This window comes from Manis pentadactyla, chromosome X (assembly GCF_030020395.1).
Source record: "Manis pentadactyla isolate mManPen7 chromosome X, mManPen7.hap1, whole genome shotgun sequence".
NCBI classification, from domain to species: Eukaryota; Metazoa; Chordata; class Mammalia; order Pholidota; family Manidae; genus Manis; species Manis pentadactyla.
Genome location: NC_080038.1, coordinates 42,172,563 through 42,188,317, shown reverse-complemented (window position 1 = coordinate 42,188,317; position 15,755 = coordinate 42,172,563). Strand labels below are relative to the sequence as shown.

Below are 15,755 nucleotides of genomic sequence, written 5' to 3'. Positions count from 1 at the left end.
TGGGGATGTGCAATTGATTATGAGAGAGAAAGCCTGATGGTCTGCATCAGAAACAGTAGTAGAAACTGTAGATTGGCACCAGGTGTGTGAAAAATAAACTGGAAAGCCATGATTGGGTGTGTACATGTGTGAAACTGCCAAAGAATGGAAGTCATAACCACAAAGTTGACATTGTGTCTGTGTGAGAAATAATGGCTATGGGTCAGAAAATCACTAAGACCAGATGAGTGATTAAGGTACTGCACAAGAAACTGGTGGCATTTGTAAAATCATGCTGATGGTGAGCAAGGCAGACTGACTGACCAAAACAGTGTGTAGAGCCTCTATGGGCATGAAAGCATTGTAGGGATTGTCAGGATCTGTGTGAGAAACTTCACTGTATGTAGCAAGTGACTCTGTTTGGGAGATGGATTGTGTGTGAAACGTGAGGCTGTCACATCAACAAAAGTAATGGGAGTGTATGTGTGAGAAGTTGACTGTATGAGAGAAGATGTCTGTGAGGCCAAATGGCTGCCTGAGACACATCGTACAAGAATGGCTGCACCTTCATGCGAGACTAGCAAAGACTGTGTGAGAAACAGAAAAAAATGGCTGAGTGGGAGAGTGTGAGAGACTGTAAGTGTGTGTGTGCACACCTGAGACTAGTGGCAGATTGATTACAGTTACTGCTCCAGTCTCACCCACAGATTCAGGGACTGTGAATGGGTGAGAGAAAATGAGGGTGAGACTGACTGACTTGAAACAATGCAAGAGAGCACATCAGTGTGAGTGAGAGCCAGTAAGTAACAATTACGAACTCAGCACTCTGTGAGAAAACATAGATGACTGAGCAGTGTATGAGAGCATGTAGGTATGCAAAACATCTCATGAGAGACTTTAAATCAGAGACTATGTTTGCAAAAAAACTGTGAAAATGAGACGCTGAGAGACCACATGATTGGTGAGCCCAAGAACCTGGCGAGGCTGTAATTGTGTTTGAGTGTATGTGATGAGCTGGCTGTAGGAAGAAAATTATGGTATAAATGACTAAGGCAGGGCCTAAGAAACTGTGTGACACTTACCAAGCACCTAGGGACAGTCGTGAATTAGTAACCACAGATGGAAGAAGAGAAAGAGGTCAAGCAAAAGAGGGCTTTCTCCTAGGCTTTCTGGGGGTAAGTGACCGCAACACCCACTGGGTAACAGTATCTGAGAAACTGATTATGTGGGTGTGTGTAAAACTCTGCAAGAGACTTTATTAAAGGCTATAAATGAAAAACGGTATGCTGCAAGCTGCTTGAGAAGAAATACGGCAAGATGCCTAAGACAGTGTCTGAGAACTGTGTGATTATGTCAAACTCTAATCAGGGACTACAGGTGTGTGAAACAAAGGTTGGACTGAGAAGAGGTAGGAGAGATGGTGATGTGTGTGTACAAGAAACCATGAGAGACTAGTGGTGGCTGTAAATAAGTGACTGTGTGAAAATATGACAGCCTGACTGGTTGAAATGTCTTATCAAGAGATGGGGCTGTGTTCATGTGCATGTGAAAAACTCACTAGTGAGAGTGAATACTGGTGATACTAGCTGAATGAGACAGGGTACAAGACACAATTCTGTGTGTGAAATTGCTAGTAGGAGAATGAAGTAAAACTCAGTAACACTGAGAAAAGGACTCTGTGAGTGAGTGACGGTATGTCCAAGAGGCTGTGTGACTGAGTAGGTGAGTCTGTCCCTAAGACATCATAGTAGAGGCTGCTAATCCAGAAGTGTGTGTATGACTTTTTTTAAAAAGTGAGAGAAAAATGACCAAGACCGAATGAGACTGTATGAAAGACCACAGATTCACTGGTCCAGGCCTAGGAGAAAGCCCTCTTCTGCTTGACCTCTTCCCCTGAAGGTCCCTCCTCCTCAGTCCCCTGGGCTGGCTTCTTCCAGTTCTCCAAAATTTGAAATACTGGAGTTCCCCCTGTCTTTGCCAGCCCACACGCACTTCCCTTCTCTCCTCATTTCCAGGCAATCTGGTCCAGTATCTCCCCACTGATGCTCACATTTTTACCCCCAATTCAGACTCTTCCTCTTAGCACTTAGTCAGAAACTCTGCAGTTTTATTTCATTTATTTCCTCATTCAGCATATGCTTGTTGAAGCCTGCACCCACAGCCATTAACAAACCAGACACAACATGCCCTTGTGGAGCTGGTAGTGTAATCAGGACAAAGGACAAGAAGCAGATAAATACATCATATCAGGTACTGAGACAAAACTCTTATTCTTTGTTTAAAGAAGAAATCTACAGAGTCATTTTATTGCCCAAACTTGTGGGAGGAGATGAAAGCACCGACAGACTTCTTCCACAGGTGCTCCTATGAGTATTTGTACAGTTTAGGAGCAAAGGGAAATATTGATTATAACATTATTCCCAAGGCAAAGGTTGATTAGATAAAGCAGCCAACCAGAATTACCGGTTTCTCGGGGAGTTTGTTTTCACAGGATAACAGAGCGCTGATGTCTAAAGTCTTAGAACCATAACAAGACCCCTTTGTTCAAAGCACACTTGGAAAGACAGGCTTATATTGTCAGGAAACAGAGTACATCTGTAATGGATACAAAAGCCAACACACCTTATCACCCATAAAACAAGACCCAATTTCTTGAGAAAGTTCTGTTGTAACACCTGACCAAATCACTCATTTACTGTTTCATTTGCAGAATGGTGTTTCTCTCGTTGAATGCAGGGGAAATGAGACATTGCCTTTCTCTCTTTCTTAGACTCCTTTTTGCTAATTAAAAGGATTCCTGTTTTTAAAACATGCTGTGGAGTTTCACTCATTAGGAGTTACTTAGAAATAAAAATAGCAGGTCTGTGGAGGCTCAGTTTTACCTCCATGGAAAATGGGCTGAAGAGGAATTAATTCTTAACAGTAAAATAAGGAGTACGTAGAATAGTTTTTCTGGGTGAGACCTACAAAGAGAAAGGGGTCAGGGACTGGAATAATGTTTCTTAAAGTGTGGTCCCTAGACCAGAAGCTTCAGTGTCACCTGGGAGCCTGTTAGGCACATTTTAGAGCCCCAGCCCAGAATCAGAAATGGGTGGGTCCCAGCAGTCTGTGATTTAAGAAACTTCCCAGGTGATTCTCCTGCACACTAAGATTTGAGAGCCCATGGGCTGGAGAGTGAGAGGGGTGCCATATCAAAAGGATAGCTGGGAAAGGCCTCTATGAGGGAGGTGACATTTACTTGCTCTCTCAGAGTGTAAGCCCTTTGAGGGCCAGGATTGGGGGCTGTCTTGTTCTGTGCTCTATGGAGAACAGCATCTGGCACTCAATAGATGCTCAAAAATGCTGAATGAATGTACTTAACAAACAGAACGTCTACTTTATGCCAGGCACTGCAGTAAGGACTTTGAAAAATCTTAAACCCCAGTCTCCACAACAAACCCCATGGTGGAGTCAGGAAGGAGAGGTGTCACCTAGCCTGGTTACTCTGATGGAACATGGCCAAGCTGATTTCCCTCCCAACCACTCCCCTTCCCAGGCCCTAAAGGTGTCCCCAGCTGGGCCGCTGGGGCAGTGGATATCCCCAGTTCACTCCTGAATTATTCTCCCCACACTCCTGTCACTTCCCCTTCTCATTTCCGTTCTGCTGACCACAGGAAACCTCACTTTCAGGAAAGAGGAGGGCAGTGGTTAAGTCAGGAGGGAGGGGGAAGTAATTACCTCAATGCCTCTCCACCCCATGAGGAGGGACATGCTCATTTCACCCTTTCTCAGTACCCCCATGAGGTTGGCCCTGTCGTTGTGGTTGAGATTATGCATTTTTGAGGTGGAGAAACAGGCTCAGAGAGCTTCAAGTGACTTGCCCAGGGTCACACAGCTAGGAAGTTCATCTTGCTCCAAACCTCTGTGCTCCATTTCCCCTCAGTAATAATTTGTCTCAGTAGCATTGACAGTACTAAACGGTTGCTGGGTGGGGCGTGGGGTGCTGGATTTATCACCATAAACAGAAGGGGACCAAGAATGAAACAGGAAGTAGGGAGGGGGAAATAGAGGAGGAGGCTCTGGCAGAGGTGACGGGAGAGGTCAGAGCTGAAGAGATCTGCATGACGTCCTCCCCTCCCGCCCTCTACCCTCACCCTCCCAGTTCCTCCTGCCCCTGGTTCCTCTTTCCCACTGACTCCAGGAGCAGGTCAGCCACACAACGCCAGGCCTCTCTAGCGAGGCTGCAGGGGTGCAGTGTCCAACATGGCCGCCCCAGTACAGGCCCCTCAGTTGCTTTTGCTGCCGCTGCTGCTGCTCACCCTGCCAACAACAGGTGAGTGGATGAGGGCCCATCTGGCCCCCAGGAATGGTGGGCCCACCACACCCCTGACCATGCCCCTCACCCTGTTACAGGCTCAGACCCTGTACTCTGCTTCACCCAATATGAGGAATCCTCGGGCAAGTGCAAGGGCCTCCTTGGGGAAGGTGTCAGTGTGGGAGACTGTTGTCTCAATGCTGCCTACGCCTATCAGGAGCCCGGCAGCAAGCTCTGCCAGGCATGCAGGTTAGGGGGAGCCTGGGGTTGGGCGGACGCAGAAACTACCTTCTACAAGGTGACCCAGAACTGGGCTCTTTGCTTCTCTGGGATTTCCAAGGGTGGCTCCAAGGCCCTGATTCATGACCATACCTTGAGCCTTCTCAGCCTCAGCTCTGTTAACATTTGGGTCCAGAAAATTCTTTGTTGTGGGGAGTAGACCTGTGCATTGCACGGTGTTTTGTAGCATCCCTGGCCTCCTACTAGGTGCCAGCAGCAACCCCCTCAACCAGTTGCAACAACCAGAACGTCACTAGGCATTGCCAAATGTCCCCTGGAGGCAAAATCACCCCTGGTTGAGAATCACTGCCGTAGCTAAACATTTATGGAGTACTTCCTGCATACTGAGACCTGGGTGGGGTGTGACTTGGGTATTTCTGAAGGTAGCTCAAGTCCCCTAATAATGATGACAGCTCATATGGGGTACTTACTGTATACAGGTGCCTTGTCGGGGTGGGAGAGTTTGGGGAATTCTGAGGGAAGCTCCAGGTCCCCAGTTACAATGACACTTCACATTCATTGAGCACTTCCGGCATACCAGAGGCATTGCAGAGGTCACAGGTAGTTGAAGGACCTGTGAGGGTAGCTTGGTCTCCTAGTCATGCCAGGTTACATGTATTGAGCCCTTAATAGATACAAGGCATATTTTCTACCTGCCTACTGTATGTCCCATATACACCATAGGGATAGGGAGCTTGGGGATCTTTAAAGGCAGCCCCAGGCCCCTAGTCATGCCTACAGTTCACATCTGTTTAGCATTATTTTGCAGGGGGTTGGGGATAGAGCTGGGATATTTCTGACAGGGTCTCTGAGCTCATTGGGATGATGGCTTCTCTTTATTAAGCACTTCCTATTTGCCTGCTACTGTTCACAGTGGTGACCTGGTGGGTTTCTGACAACAGTTCTAGATCCCTGGTCCTTTATTTGCTTACTGTGTTCCATGGTACTGTCCTTGGGGGACTTCAAAGAATGTCCTGGTCATTAAGGTAAAGGGTGTCCTTAAGCACTGTGTGCTCACCTCTTCCCATTCGGTCCCCCAATATCCCTAAGATGATAGGTGCTCTCATCAAAACATTCCATATACATTTATCCCGCATTCCTGCCTACATCAGCCTCCGCCCTGCCATCCTGTACGCTGTCTTGCTGGCTCGCACTGGGATGGGATATGTGCTCCTCTCTACAGGTTCCCGCGATGGTCACCATGGTCCGCGTGGGCCCCCTGCTCAGTGACATGCACTGAGGGCTCCCAGCTGCGGCACCGGCGCTGTGTAGGCCGGGGTGGGCAGTGCCCTGAGAAGGTGGAGCCAGGGTCCCTCCAGTGGCAGCTGCAGGCCTGCGAGGACCAGCCATGCTGTCCTGGTGAGGAAGCTCTGCACTGCCACTACCTGGCACTAGGAACAGTCAGGGCAGAGGTCCTGATGGGGGGACAGTGCCTGCTGTTTGTGAGGTGCTCAGGAAGCCGCTGTGGCTGGAGGAGAGTGGTGGGAAATGAGATCGGAGGGGACCTGGTCCTTGGGGCCACGGTGAGGACATTGGCTTTTATTCTGAATGATGCGGTTTGTAGGCAGAGGAGAACTGTGATGTGACTTGGGTTGTGACAGATCCTTGTCACTGTCAGGAGGAGGACAGACAGGATGTGGTAAGGAGTAAAGCAGAGGGACCAGTGGGAAGGCTATTGGAATGGTCCAGAAGAGCAGTGATGGTAGACCAGGTATGGCAGAGGATGTGGGGACAGAATTGGCTGATGTGGGGTACATGAAGAATGAGGACCCCTGAATAAAATCTCCATCCTGCTCCCTCTCATCTCTCCCACAGAGATTGGTGGCTGGTCCAATTGGGGGCCCTGGATGCCTTGCTCTGCTACGTGCTCCAAAGGGACCCGGACCCGTCATAGAGCATGTGACCATCCCACCCCCAAGTGTGGGGGCCACTGCCTAGGAAAGGCACAGGAGTCAGAGGCCTGTGACACCAAGCAGGTGTGCCCCAGTAAGTGAGGGCAACCACAGGACACAGATGTAGGCATCCAGGGTGGGTGTGGGGTGACAGCAGGGAGCTACCAGGGTGGGAGGACTTCATGCATGACCACACTTCGAATCTCTCTACCCCCACTCCACCACAGCACACGGGTCCTGGGCTGCTTGGGGCCCCTGGGGCCCCTGCTCAGGCTCCTGCCATGGGGGAAACAATGCACCTATGGAGAGACGAAGCCGCACGTGTTCTGCACCGGAGCCCTCCATGAAGCCTCCTGGGAGGCCCTGCCCAGGGCCAGCCAGTGAGCAGCGGGGCTGCACTGGCCTGCCAGCCTGCCCAGGTACACAGGATAAGGTCTCTGACACCCTGCTATTGATTCGGGCACAGATGCTGTGCCATTTCAGGGGATAAAGGTCATAGACCATGTGACCATGGAGTTCTTCATTTGGGGGCAGTCTGCCTGGAGGGCCTAGGGACTGGGTTGGGGGAAGATTGAGGCCGTCTTTCTCCTCACACCTCCAACTTCCCAACAGTGGCTGGTGGCTGGGGACCATGGAGCCCTGCAAGCCCCTGCTCTGTGACCTGCGGCCTGGGACAAACCATGGAACAGCGGACATGTGATCAGCCTGTGCCCCAGCGTGGGGGCCCCTTCTGTGCTGGTGATGCCTCCCGGACTCACATCTGCAACACGGCTGTGCCCTGCCCTGGTCAGCACCTTGAGATGCACCATTTCCATGCCTAAGCTCCCCACCCACCTCTTCTGCCCAGTTCCTGCTGCTGATGCCTTGCTCCTGCCTCTAATTCCACCATTCCTGGCCCTGGTGCCTTGGTTCCACCTCTGATCTCCCATTTCCACCTCAGATCACCCCCACACTGTCCCCCAGCCATCATTCCTCCTTCTGAACCCTCACATTGGCTCCCTTCTTTGGTACAAGTCCCTGCTGCCCGCTGTCTCTGCAGTGAATGGGGAGTGGGGGCTCTGGGGGGAGTGGAGCATCTGCATCCGCCGGAACATGAAATACATCAGCTGTGAGGAGATCCCAGGGCAGCAGACACGCTCGAGGAGCTGCAAAGGCCGCAAGTTTGATGGACATCGATGTGTCGGGGACCAGCAGGATATCCGGCACTGCTACAACATCCAGCGCTGCCCCTGTGAGTGCCCCCCGCAGACTATACCAGGCAGGGCAGCCCACGTAGCACAGGGGTTTCTGACTCTGCCATGGACCCCAGGTCCCCAGAGCCATTCTCACCTCCCCACTGAGACCTGATTCTGACATGGGAACTCCCTCTCCTCACTGCAGGGAAAGGCTCGTGGGCAGAGTGGAGTACCTGGGGGCTGTGCATGCCCCCCTGTGGACCCAACCCCGTGCGCACCCGCCAGCGCCTCTGCACGGCCCCACTCCCCAAGTTCTCGTGAGTGAGGGGCAGAGGGGGCCTAGGAGGAGGCATGATACTGCTGTCCCAGTACGCAGGGCTAGAGAGTCAGCCATCCCCACATGGCCCTCCATCACAGGGTCTAGGGTGCCTGCCTTGCTGAGTGCCCTCTCCCAGCTGCAGGAAGAGGAGAGCAACTAAAGCAGCAGCTGAGAAAGACGACTTTGAGTGCAGAACTACTAGCCTCTGTGCCCTTCAGGCTCTCATTTAGTCACTCCACTGTTCTCCCTTCAGTCAGCCCTTCTGTGTGGGTTTGTTCTGCTCTCTCAGTTAGCCAGGCTCCATTCACTTACTTGTCCCTCCAGTCACCCATACCTCCATGGGTGGCTTGATGTCTCACTCAACATCTTATGGTCCCAAGGCACTCTAAGGCCTTTTCAGAAACAGTTGCAGGCACACAGAACCCACCAGATCCCATGGATCCCACAAGGGATCCAGGTCAGCAGGGCCCTGAAAGAAGGCATATGGAGCATGGAAAAGGGACTGCCACCTCAACAGGGTCCAGGAAGCTATCAGACCTCCCCTGGCAGTAAGGGGCCAGTAAAGGCATTCCTGGCATCAAGACTGTGAACAGATGCCTTTACTGGCCCCTTCCTGTCAGGGGAGGCCTGGCATCAAGACTGTGAGCAGAGTCCTGGACACAGGTGATCAGCCCCCCAAAGTGTTCCTGGGTAGCCAGGGTGCCCCAGTGTTAGAGTTAAAACACTCATCCCTTCCATATTTCCACATACATTGAACTACTCAATTCAGTGGGCGGTTTTCAAGTCATGGAAGACCTGCCATCTGGGAAGTGGTCTCCGGCTGTGAGGTTTTGAGAGGGTTCTGAAGATGAGTTAGGGGTGTTGAGTGGAAGCAGGAAGGACTTGACAGAATGAGGGAATGAATGGAGAAAAGACTGGTTGAGGGAATCCAGGTGGGAGTGAATGGAGGGCTCGCCTAGTGGCAAGAAGCCTGGCAAAGACCATTCTGGACATGGGTCTGGGTCTGGATAAAGTGGAAGAGAGAGAGATTGGCTAGGGGCAGGGATTTGGGCCCAACAACAAGGTCTTGAATGCAGGACAAGGTTTGTGTTTTTCTTCCAGTGGGCAATGGGGAGAAATATAAAGGGTTTTGGAGGTAAGAGAAGATAGCTCATGTCAACAAGGAACAATTACCAGCATATATTGAACACTTACTGTGTACCAGACACCACTCTGAACACTTTACCAGAATTAACTCATTCTCACCTAGTGAGGTGCATACTATTATTCCCATTAGTCAGATGAGGGAAATGGAGGCATAGGGAAGCTAAAGAAATTGTCCAATATCACAGCTAAAAAGTAGTGTTGGGTACAAGGGCACTAATGAGTTTGTTGAATGCATTCTTGCCTTTCCTGAGCTTCTCCCCTCCATTCCTGCTCTAATACCCCAGGCCCACTGTCACCATGGTCGAAGGTCAGGGCGAGAAGAACGTGACCTTTTGGGGGAAACCTTCGACGGTGTGTGAAATGCTGCAGGGGCAGAAGGCGGTGGTGGAGGAGAAACGGCCGTGTCTACACGTGCCTGCTTGCAAAGACCCTGAAGATGAGAAGCGCTAACATCTCAACCCCCCTACTCTGACCCCCTGACCTCCCCAACCTCAATAAACCAGCCACTTCCCCAGGAGTAGGACAATAGCATGCTCTAAGCCAAAGGAGAGAGCACGGGGAATGGAGAAAAGACTGGTTGAGGGAATCCAGGTGGGAGTGAATGGAGACCAAAGTTACAGTGGTCTGTTGTAGAAAAGTTTTCCGCGGTGGCCACAGTTTGGTAGGAGTGAAGGCGAGTGCGCGTCCCTTCGCTTCAGCAGCACCAATGTCTACCTGACGCGGCTCCCCAGTCCTAGCCCCTCCTGCAGTGCCCTGGTGTCGCGCTGCACGTCCCTCTGCAGAGCTCCGCGTTCCGGGTTTTCCTGGTTGGCTGCTTGCCCACGCAGGCATTTTCCGATTGGCCGGCTTGCATGTCCATCTGCCTATCTCCTAAAGCTCCCTAAATTCCCACCCCCGCGAGCCTCTCCGCTGGCGGATTCCGCGTCGATCCTGCGTTGAACCACGGCAGGGGCGTGGCTAGGGGTGATGCCCCGCTGCGCGAACACCTTGCACCCGCTCGTAACAGCCCAGCTCCAGGGCAGCAATTAACCGCGACAAATAGCTCCGCTGAACTTGGGGGAGGACCCCGGAGGTGCCTAAAAAGTGCTTTGAGCTGGGTGGGAGGGCGAGGGGTCAGAGAAGCTAGGATCAGCATCTGCCTGAAGGACCCCCGGGAAAAGCTCAGACAGATTCCTTCAGTGTTTGCTCATTCGTTCAACATTTATTAGCGTCTACTGTATACTAGAGATGTCTGGGCATCTGGGGTGGAGGAAGGCTGGTAGGAGAGGACATCTGAGCGAGGGAACAGATCCAAAATAGGTAATCCTTCCGTTTGAACATCTATTCAACACTTCAGCGCCTACTCTATACTAGCAATAGTGCTGAACATCATGGGGGATAGGGAAGAAGAGGAGTCAGCAGCACGGATCTTCACAGTGAAGGGAACAAACCCAGACACTAATTACCTTAGCATTTGCTCATTCATTTACCACTAATTAGCACTTAACTGAATACTGGGCCCCTGTGATGAGACAAATCATAAGAATCGTAAGTATGGTAATAGTTAATAGTACTTGCCGTGTGGATTATCATAATCCCTATTTACAAAGGAGGAAATGGGCACAGAAAGGTAGTGAGCTAGATGTTTGAAGCACCATATCAGTGGCAGAGTTTAGGACTCTGTGCTGTAAGTGAAGGTGGTGCTCTGTGTGGGAAGGTTTAGATGGGAGATGTGTGACACCCAGAGAGTATCAGCATGCTCACTTCTCTGGGACGATTACCCCTTGTGTGCAATGGGTCAGTTGATGGGTTGAAGTGACAATGAAGTCGATGAATATTTAGTCATTTTTGGAGGAATGAGCTGAAATGAGGGGCTCTGGTTGCTGCTAAAAAGTATGAGAGATGTAAGTATTTACAAGACAGTGGAAGTTTGGCTCTGTGTGTGCATTATGAGGCACATATATTTGTGTATATGTAATATGCAGACCTGTGAATCCGTGCAAGAATGAAGGATGTAATGTAAGGTGCTGTGTGCACCATAACACGAGTTATAGGTTAGGTTTGTGTGTGTGTGTACACGCACATGTGCATTAAGGTTGCATAGATATGTGAGGTGTAAACATGGGTACAATACTGATTATGAGCATATGTCAGGGAGGTGTATATCAGAGTCGTTGCTTACCAATGCACAACAAAGAAAATCATTCTTGGAGCCCCTTCCTTACGCTTATTCCTACTGGAGAAGATGGAGACAGTACAGAAGAGCCTTACCTCTGCCTCAGGGAGTTGAGGCACTCCGGAGGGGAATCCTCATTTTTGTAATTCAGAACATCTACCAAAAAAAAAAAACTAATTTCTGGACATTGGAGAGACAGAATGACTCTGGAGGCCATGAGTACTAGGAATCTGGAAATAGGGCCCCTGGGAAGAGACAGTCTGCAGACAGATTCCTAAGGAGCATAACTTCTGCTTGCAGAGGCACCAGAAAGATCTGTAGACATGCAGTTGCTCCTGTCCCCCAGAGAGGGCACCATGGGGCCGGCACAGCTTGTTTGCTACAGTTACTGAGCAAAACACTGAGGCATGCATACTTTGAAATGTTGGCAAATACCCGATTTGTGGGGAGTTTCTAATATGGGAAACACTGGGATATATGGAATACCAGAGGGAGCGTCAACGAGAGAGCAGGAAAGAATGGAACTGAAGCTGGCTGGGATGGAGGAGGGAGTAGAGGATGTTTTGGAAGTATTTGACTTGAGGACTATGGGTGCCTAGGGGAAGAGGGGGTGAAATCTTGAGTCCTGGTGGAGGGCACCTCCTGGAGACCTTGGCCAGGATGACCTTTGAGAAAGAGGGGAAAGGACATTCCTGGCAGAAGTCACAGAACATGCAAAGATATAGAGGTTGTCTCCCCCCACCATCCACTTAGAGGTCGGTCAGGAGATCATTTTTACAGATGAGGAAACCAAGTCTCAGAGGGGTTACATCACTTTCCCAAGGGTATGGTGGAGGCCCAGTTTGAACTCAGGTACCCTGACTCCAGACCCTACACCATTACTACCTTGTTTAAACAGGCCAAGGATTTAATGAATTAAGAATGAGCAAATGATTAAGTGGATGGTTCACCTGAAAATCCTGCAGGCAGAGGAGACTCCAAATCTGCCTGTATCTTCTACCTTACCTGGTCCACCATCATTGCTCACTATGGCCCACCAGGCCCTGCTCAATCTGGTCCCTGCTAACCTCTCTGACTTTTCCTGCCACAATCCCCCTCATTCACTTTGTTCCAGCTACACTGGTACCTCTTTCTGGCACATTCACTATGGCCCACCAGGCCCTGCTCAGTCTGGTCCCTGCTAACCTCTCTGACTTTTCCTGCCACAATCCCCCTCATTCACTTTGTTCCAGCTACACTGGTACCTCTTTCTGGCACATTCTTAAAAGAAAAAAAAGTATGGATCACAGAGTGAACATGACCCCTTAGAAATGAATTGGAGTTCTGAGATTCCTTTTCTGTAAAATGGAAATGATATTACCCCACAGTATTGTTTTGAGGGTTGGACCTATAAACAGTTTAGTTAAGCATTAGGTACAATCAGTCGACAAATGATTATTTTTCAATGGATTTATGCTTTCATTGTCAGGATCTTATAATAGTTGACAGGATGGCTTTCACAGTCCACCTCTGCCTGGAACTATAAAGGTCATTTGCTCATGTGGCAAACATTACTTGGCACCTACTGTGTGCATACCCTAGGATGGGTCTGCCTCTGGAAAGTTCTCTGGTGCAGGGGGAAATAGCCACGGGCACTAATGATACCAGATGGTTTTGGGCTGTGTTCAGGGCAGAGGGATGGGTGTGTATTATCCGAATGTGTGTGTAGAGCAGGGAAGATGGACAAACATCAGGGCTAGAGCTTCAGGTCACATGTCTGTATAGCAGATCTAGGTTTGTTCATGATTGTCCGTGGGTATGTGTTTTGTCTGGGCGTGCTTGCTTGTGTGAGTTTCTCTGGGTCTCCGTGTGGCAGTGTGGTGTCTGCGTGCGTGTGTGCATGCATAGCCATGTGAGTTATCCTGAGCTTGTACATGTGTCTATACAGATATCCAGATTGGTCTGTTCTCTCTGTACATGCCTTCATGTGTTTCCCTACTTTTGTGTGTGTCCATATGTATCTCCACGTCCGTGTCATTCCCAGTGTGCCTCCAGCCCCCACCCCCACCAGGCAAGGGTGTGTACTCCACCCAGCTGTCCACCTTCGCTTGTCTGATGCTGTCTACGCCACCCCCTCACCCTCTCTCTGCTTAGCAGAGCCTATGTGGACGTAGGAAATTGATCTCCCATCGGGGTACTGCGTATGACCGTCACCCCTCGCTGTAAGAGGGTTATTTCTCTACTTTTGTGTCTCTGGGTGTGTCTCCATTCCCACCCCTCTACGAGCCTTCTGTGGGGAATGCTAACACTGGAAACCAAATATCTGCGGAGGGTCCTGCGTGTGGGTACGACTGGGTGTGAAGACCAGAGTGAAGCAGCGTGGGGGACTTGCCTGACCAACCACCTGGACCCTCCGGACCAGCACCCACCCCACCCCCACTCTCCAAATTGCGCATCCCCAATCGCAGAAGGGGGAAGGGAGACAGGATGCGGCGTGGCGCGTGCGCACTGCCGTCTTCAGCACCGCGGACAGCGTCTTCACCCCTGCCTGCCAGCGCGCGCCACCGCCGCCCCAACCCTGAAGGCGAGTTGACGTCACTCGCCGTTCCTTCTCAAACTCCCCTTCCCGGTCTCCTTGGTCGCGTCCGCCCAGTCACCGGCCCAGCTGGACTGCACCATGCGAGGGGCCAGATAGGGGTTATGGGCGCGACCATCCGCGCTGCGGCGGCGGCGAAACTCAGCGCTGCTTCAGTCTGCAGCGGGCAACGGAAAGAGTAGCGTCGTGCCTGAGAGCGCAGCTGTGCTCCCGGGCCCCGCGCGGTCCGCCCCCGCGGCTCCTGACCAGACTGCTCCTGGGACCCCCTTCCCCACACCGCAGCCATGAACTACCTGCGGCGCCGCCTGTCGGACAGCAACTTTATGGCCAATCTGCCAAATGGGTACATGACAGACCTGCAGCGCCCGCAACCGCCCCCGCCGCCGCCTGCTGCCCCCAGCCCCGGAGCCACACCCGGTCCCGCGACCGCCGCTGCCGAGAGGGCCTCCGCGGCTGCCCCCGTGGCCTCCCCAGCCGCCCCTAGCCCTGGGTCCTCGGGAGGCGGTGGCTTCTTCTCGTCGCTGTCCAACGCGGTCAAGCAGACCACCGCGGCAGCGGCCGCCACCTTCAGCGAGCAGGTGGGCGGTGGCTCTGGGGGCGCAGGCCGTGGGGGCGCCGCCGCCAGGGTGCTACTGGTCATCGACGAGCTCCACACCGACTGGTAAGCCACCGACTGGACGTCTTCCCGCGGCTTGGGTCCCCACGTCGTTTTGTGACGAGTAATTATCAAGCGCCACTTGTGTGCCAGGCACCTGGCCCCCTAGCCCAAACCCATTTCCTTTAAATTGTTATGCTGGGCGCTTCCTATCTGACCCTCCCTTGCTACCCACCCCCACTCCCGCCTTCCCGATCCATACGGGGCAGTTATGGGGCGCCTGCTATGTACCTCCTTCCCTCAAAAACCTTGGCTTCAATATATTCTGTGAGCATTCAAGAGCCTAATGTTCCCTGTCCCCCCAATCGTTGCCCCAAAGGCCTTGTCCTCTAATGGATCTTGTGAGCATTTATCATGTACATGCAGTGTGCCTCATCGGAGAGCCCTTCCCCAAGGCCTTTGGCTTCCATGAATTTTGTGAGCACTCATTGAGAGCTTAATATGTGTCTTGTCACCCTCAACCCTTGCCCTAAATCTTTTTCACTAAGAGACCTGTGAGTATGTATCCAGAATGTGCCATGTGCCCCACCCCAGCCCTCTCCTCAAAGACCTTTTAAACTATTCAGTGAACATTGGTCGAGTGCCCGCTGTGTATCCCATCCCAGCTTCTCACCAAAAGTGTTGCCTTTAATGGATCCTGTGAGACTTTATTGAATGCTTTCTGTGTACCCCAATCAGGACCCCTCTCCAAGGGACTATTTCTCCAAAGGATCTAAGAAGCATTTATTAAGTACCTGATGTATGCCGCATCCCCCAGCCCCTTTCTCAAACATACTCTTTTCCTCAAATGAGTTCCATGAGCATTTTAAAAAATCTTGTGTGTATGACTCATCTTCAGACTTTCCCCCAAATCCTTTACCTACAGTGGATCTAAAAGGCATTTATTGAGTGCCTCCCTTATTCCTCATTTTCAAGCTACTTCTTCAAAGGCTTTTCCTTTGATGGACTCACCTAGTATTTATCACCTGCCTGCTGTAAGGCTTCTCAAAGGGTTTTTTTCTCCAACATATTCACCAAACATTACTGAGTGCCTGATGTTTACCCCATCTCCAAGCCCTCCGGTGGCTTCAGTCTACATACTTTGAGCACCTTCTGCATGACTCAACCTTAGACCTTCTCCATAAAGGCCTTTGCACAATGATCAGATATCTAGTACTTGCTGTGTGCACCGTTCCAATCCCTCTTCCCAAAGACCTTTTGTTTTTCATCACTCCTGGCAGCATTTGTGGAGCACCTGCTGTGTGCCTGATTCTGTGCCTTCTCCATAAAAGCATTTCCTTTCCTCA

The 15,755-nt window shown here is 51.2% G+C and overlaps 2 protein-coding genes across 9 annotated transcripts in view; both read left to right on the top strand.

The window, feature by feature from the left end:
* The first annotated feature begins 4,129 nt into the window (after nucleotides 1–4,129).
* CFP (complement factor properdin) lies at nucleotides 4,130–9,601 on the top strand. The gene is made up of 9 exons (XM_036894943.2): nucleotides 4,130–4,291; nucleotides 4,372–4,522; nucleotides 5,736–5,911; nucleotides 6,368–6,538; nucleotides 6,672–6,863; nucleotides 7,057–7,230; nucleotides 7,484–7,675; nucleotides 7,825–7,936; nucleotides 9,369–9,601. Exons 1-9 carry the CDS (start codon nucleotides 4,222–4,224, stop codon nucleotides 9,532–9,534), a joined length of 1,404 nt encoding a protein of 467 aa, XP_036750838.2. The 5' UTR covers nucleotides 4,130–4,221; the 3' UTR covers nucleotides 9,535–9,601.
* Nucleotides 9,602–13,887: 4,286 nt separating this feature from the next.
* Nucleotides 13,888–15,755, top strand: part of SYN1 (synapsin I) — a 34,993-nt gene continuing 33,125 nt past the window's right edge. For 3 of the 8 annotated variants that reach the window (XM_036893874.2, XM_036894337.2, XM_036893796.2), the window contains exon 1: nucleotides 13,892–14,475. In XM_036893874.2, coding sequence (XP_036749769.2) covers nucleotides 14,099–14,475 — 377 coding nt within the window. In that variant the 5' untranslated portion in view covers nucleotides 13,892–14,098. Of the gene's footprint in view, nucleotides 14,476–15,755 lie in introns of all 8 variants that reach the window. The other 5 variants (XM_036894096.2, XM_036894250.2, XM_057495721.1 and 2 more) reach the window with 4 other exon arrangements.

Coding starts and splice junctions, on each gene's coding strand:
- CFP (XM_036894943.2), top strand. CDS start 4,222: ATGGCCGCCCCAGTACAGGCCCCTCAGTTGCTTTTGCTGCCGCTGCTG. Junction 5,912..6,367: donor GGACCAGCCATGCTGTCCTG/GTGAGGAAGCTC, acceptor TCTCTCCCACAG/AGATTGGTGGCTGGTCCAAT. Junction 6,864..7,056: donor TGGCCTGCCAGCCTGCCCAG/GTACACAGGATA, acceptor ACTTCCCAACAG/TGGCTGGTGGCTGGGGACCA.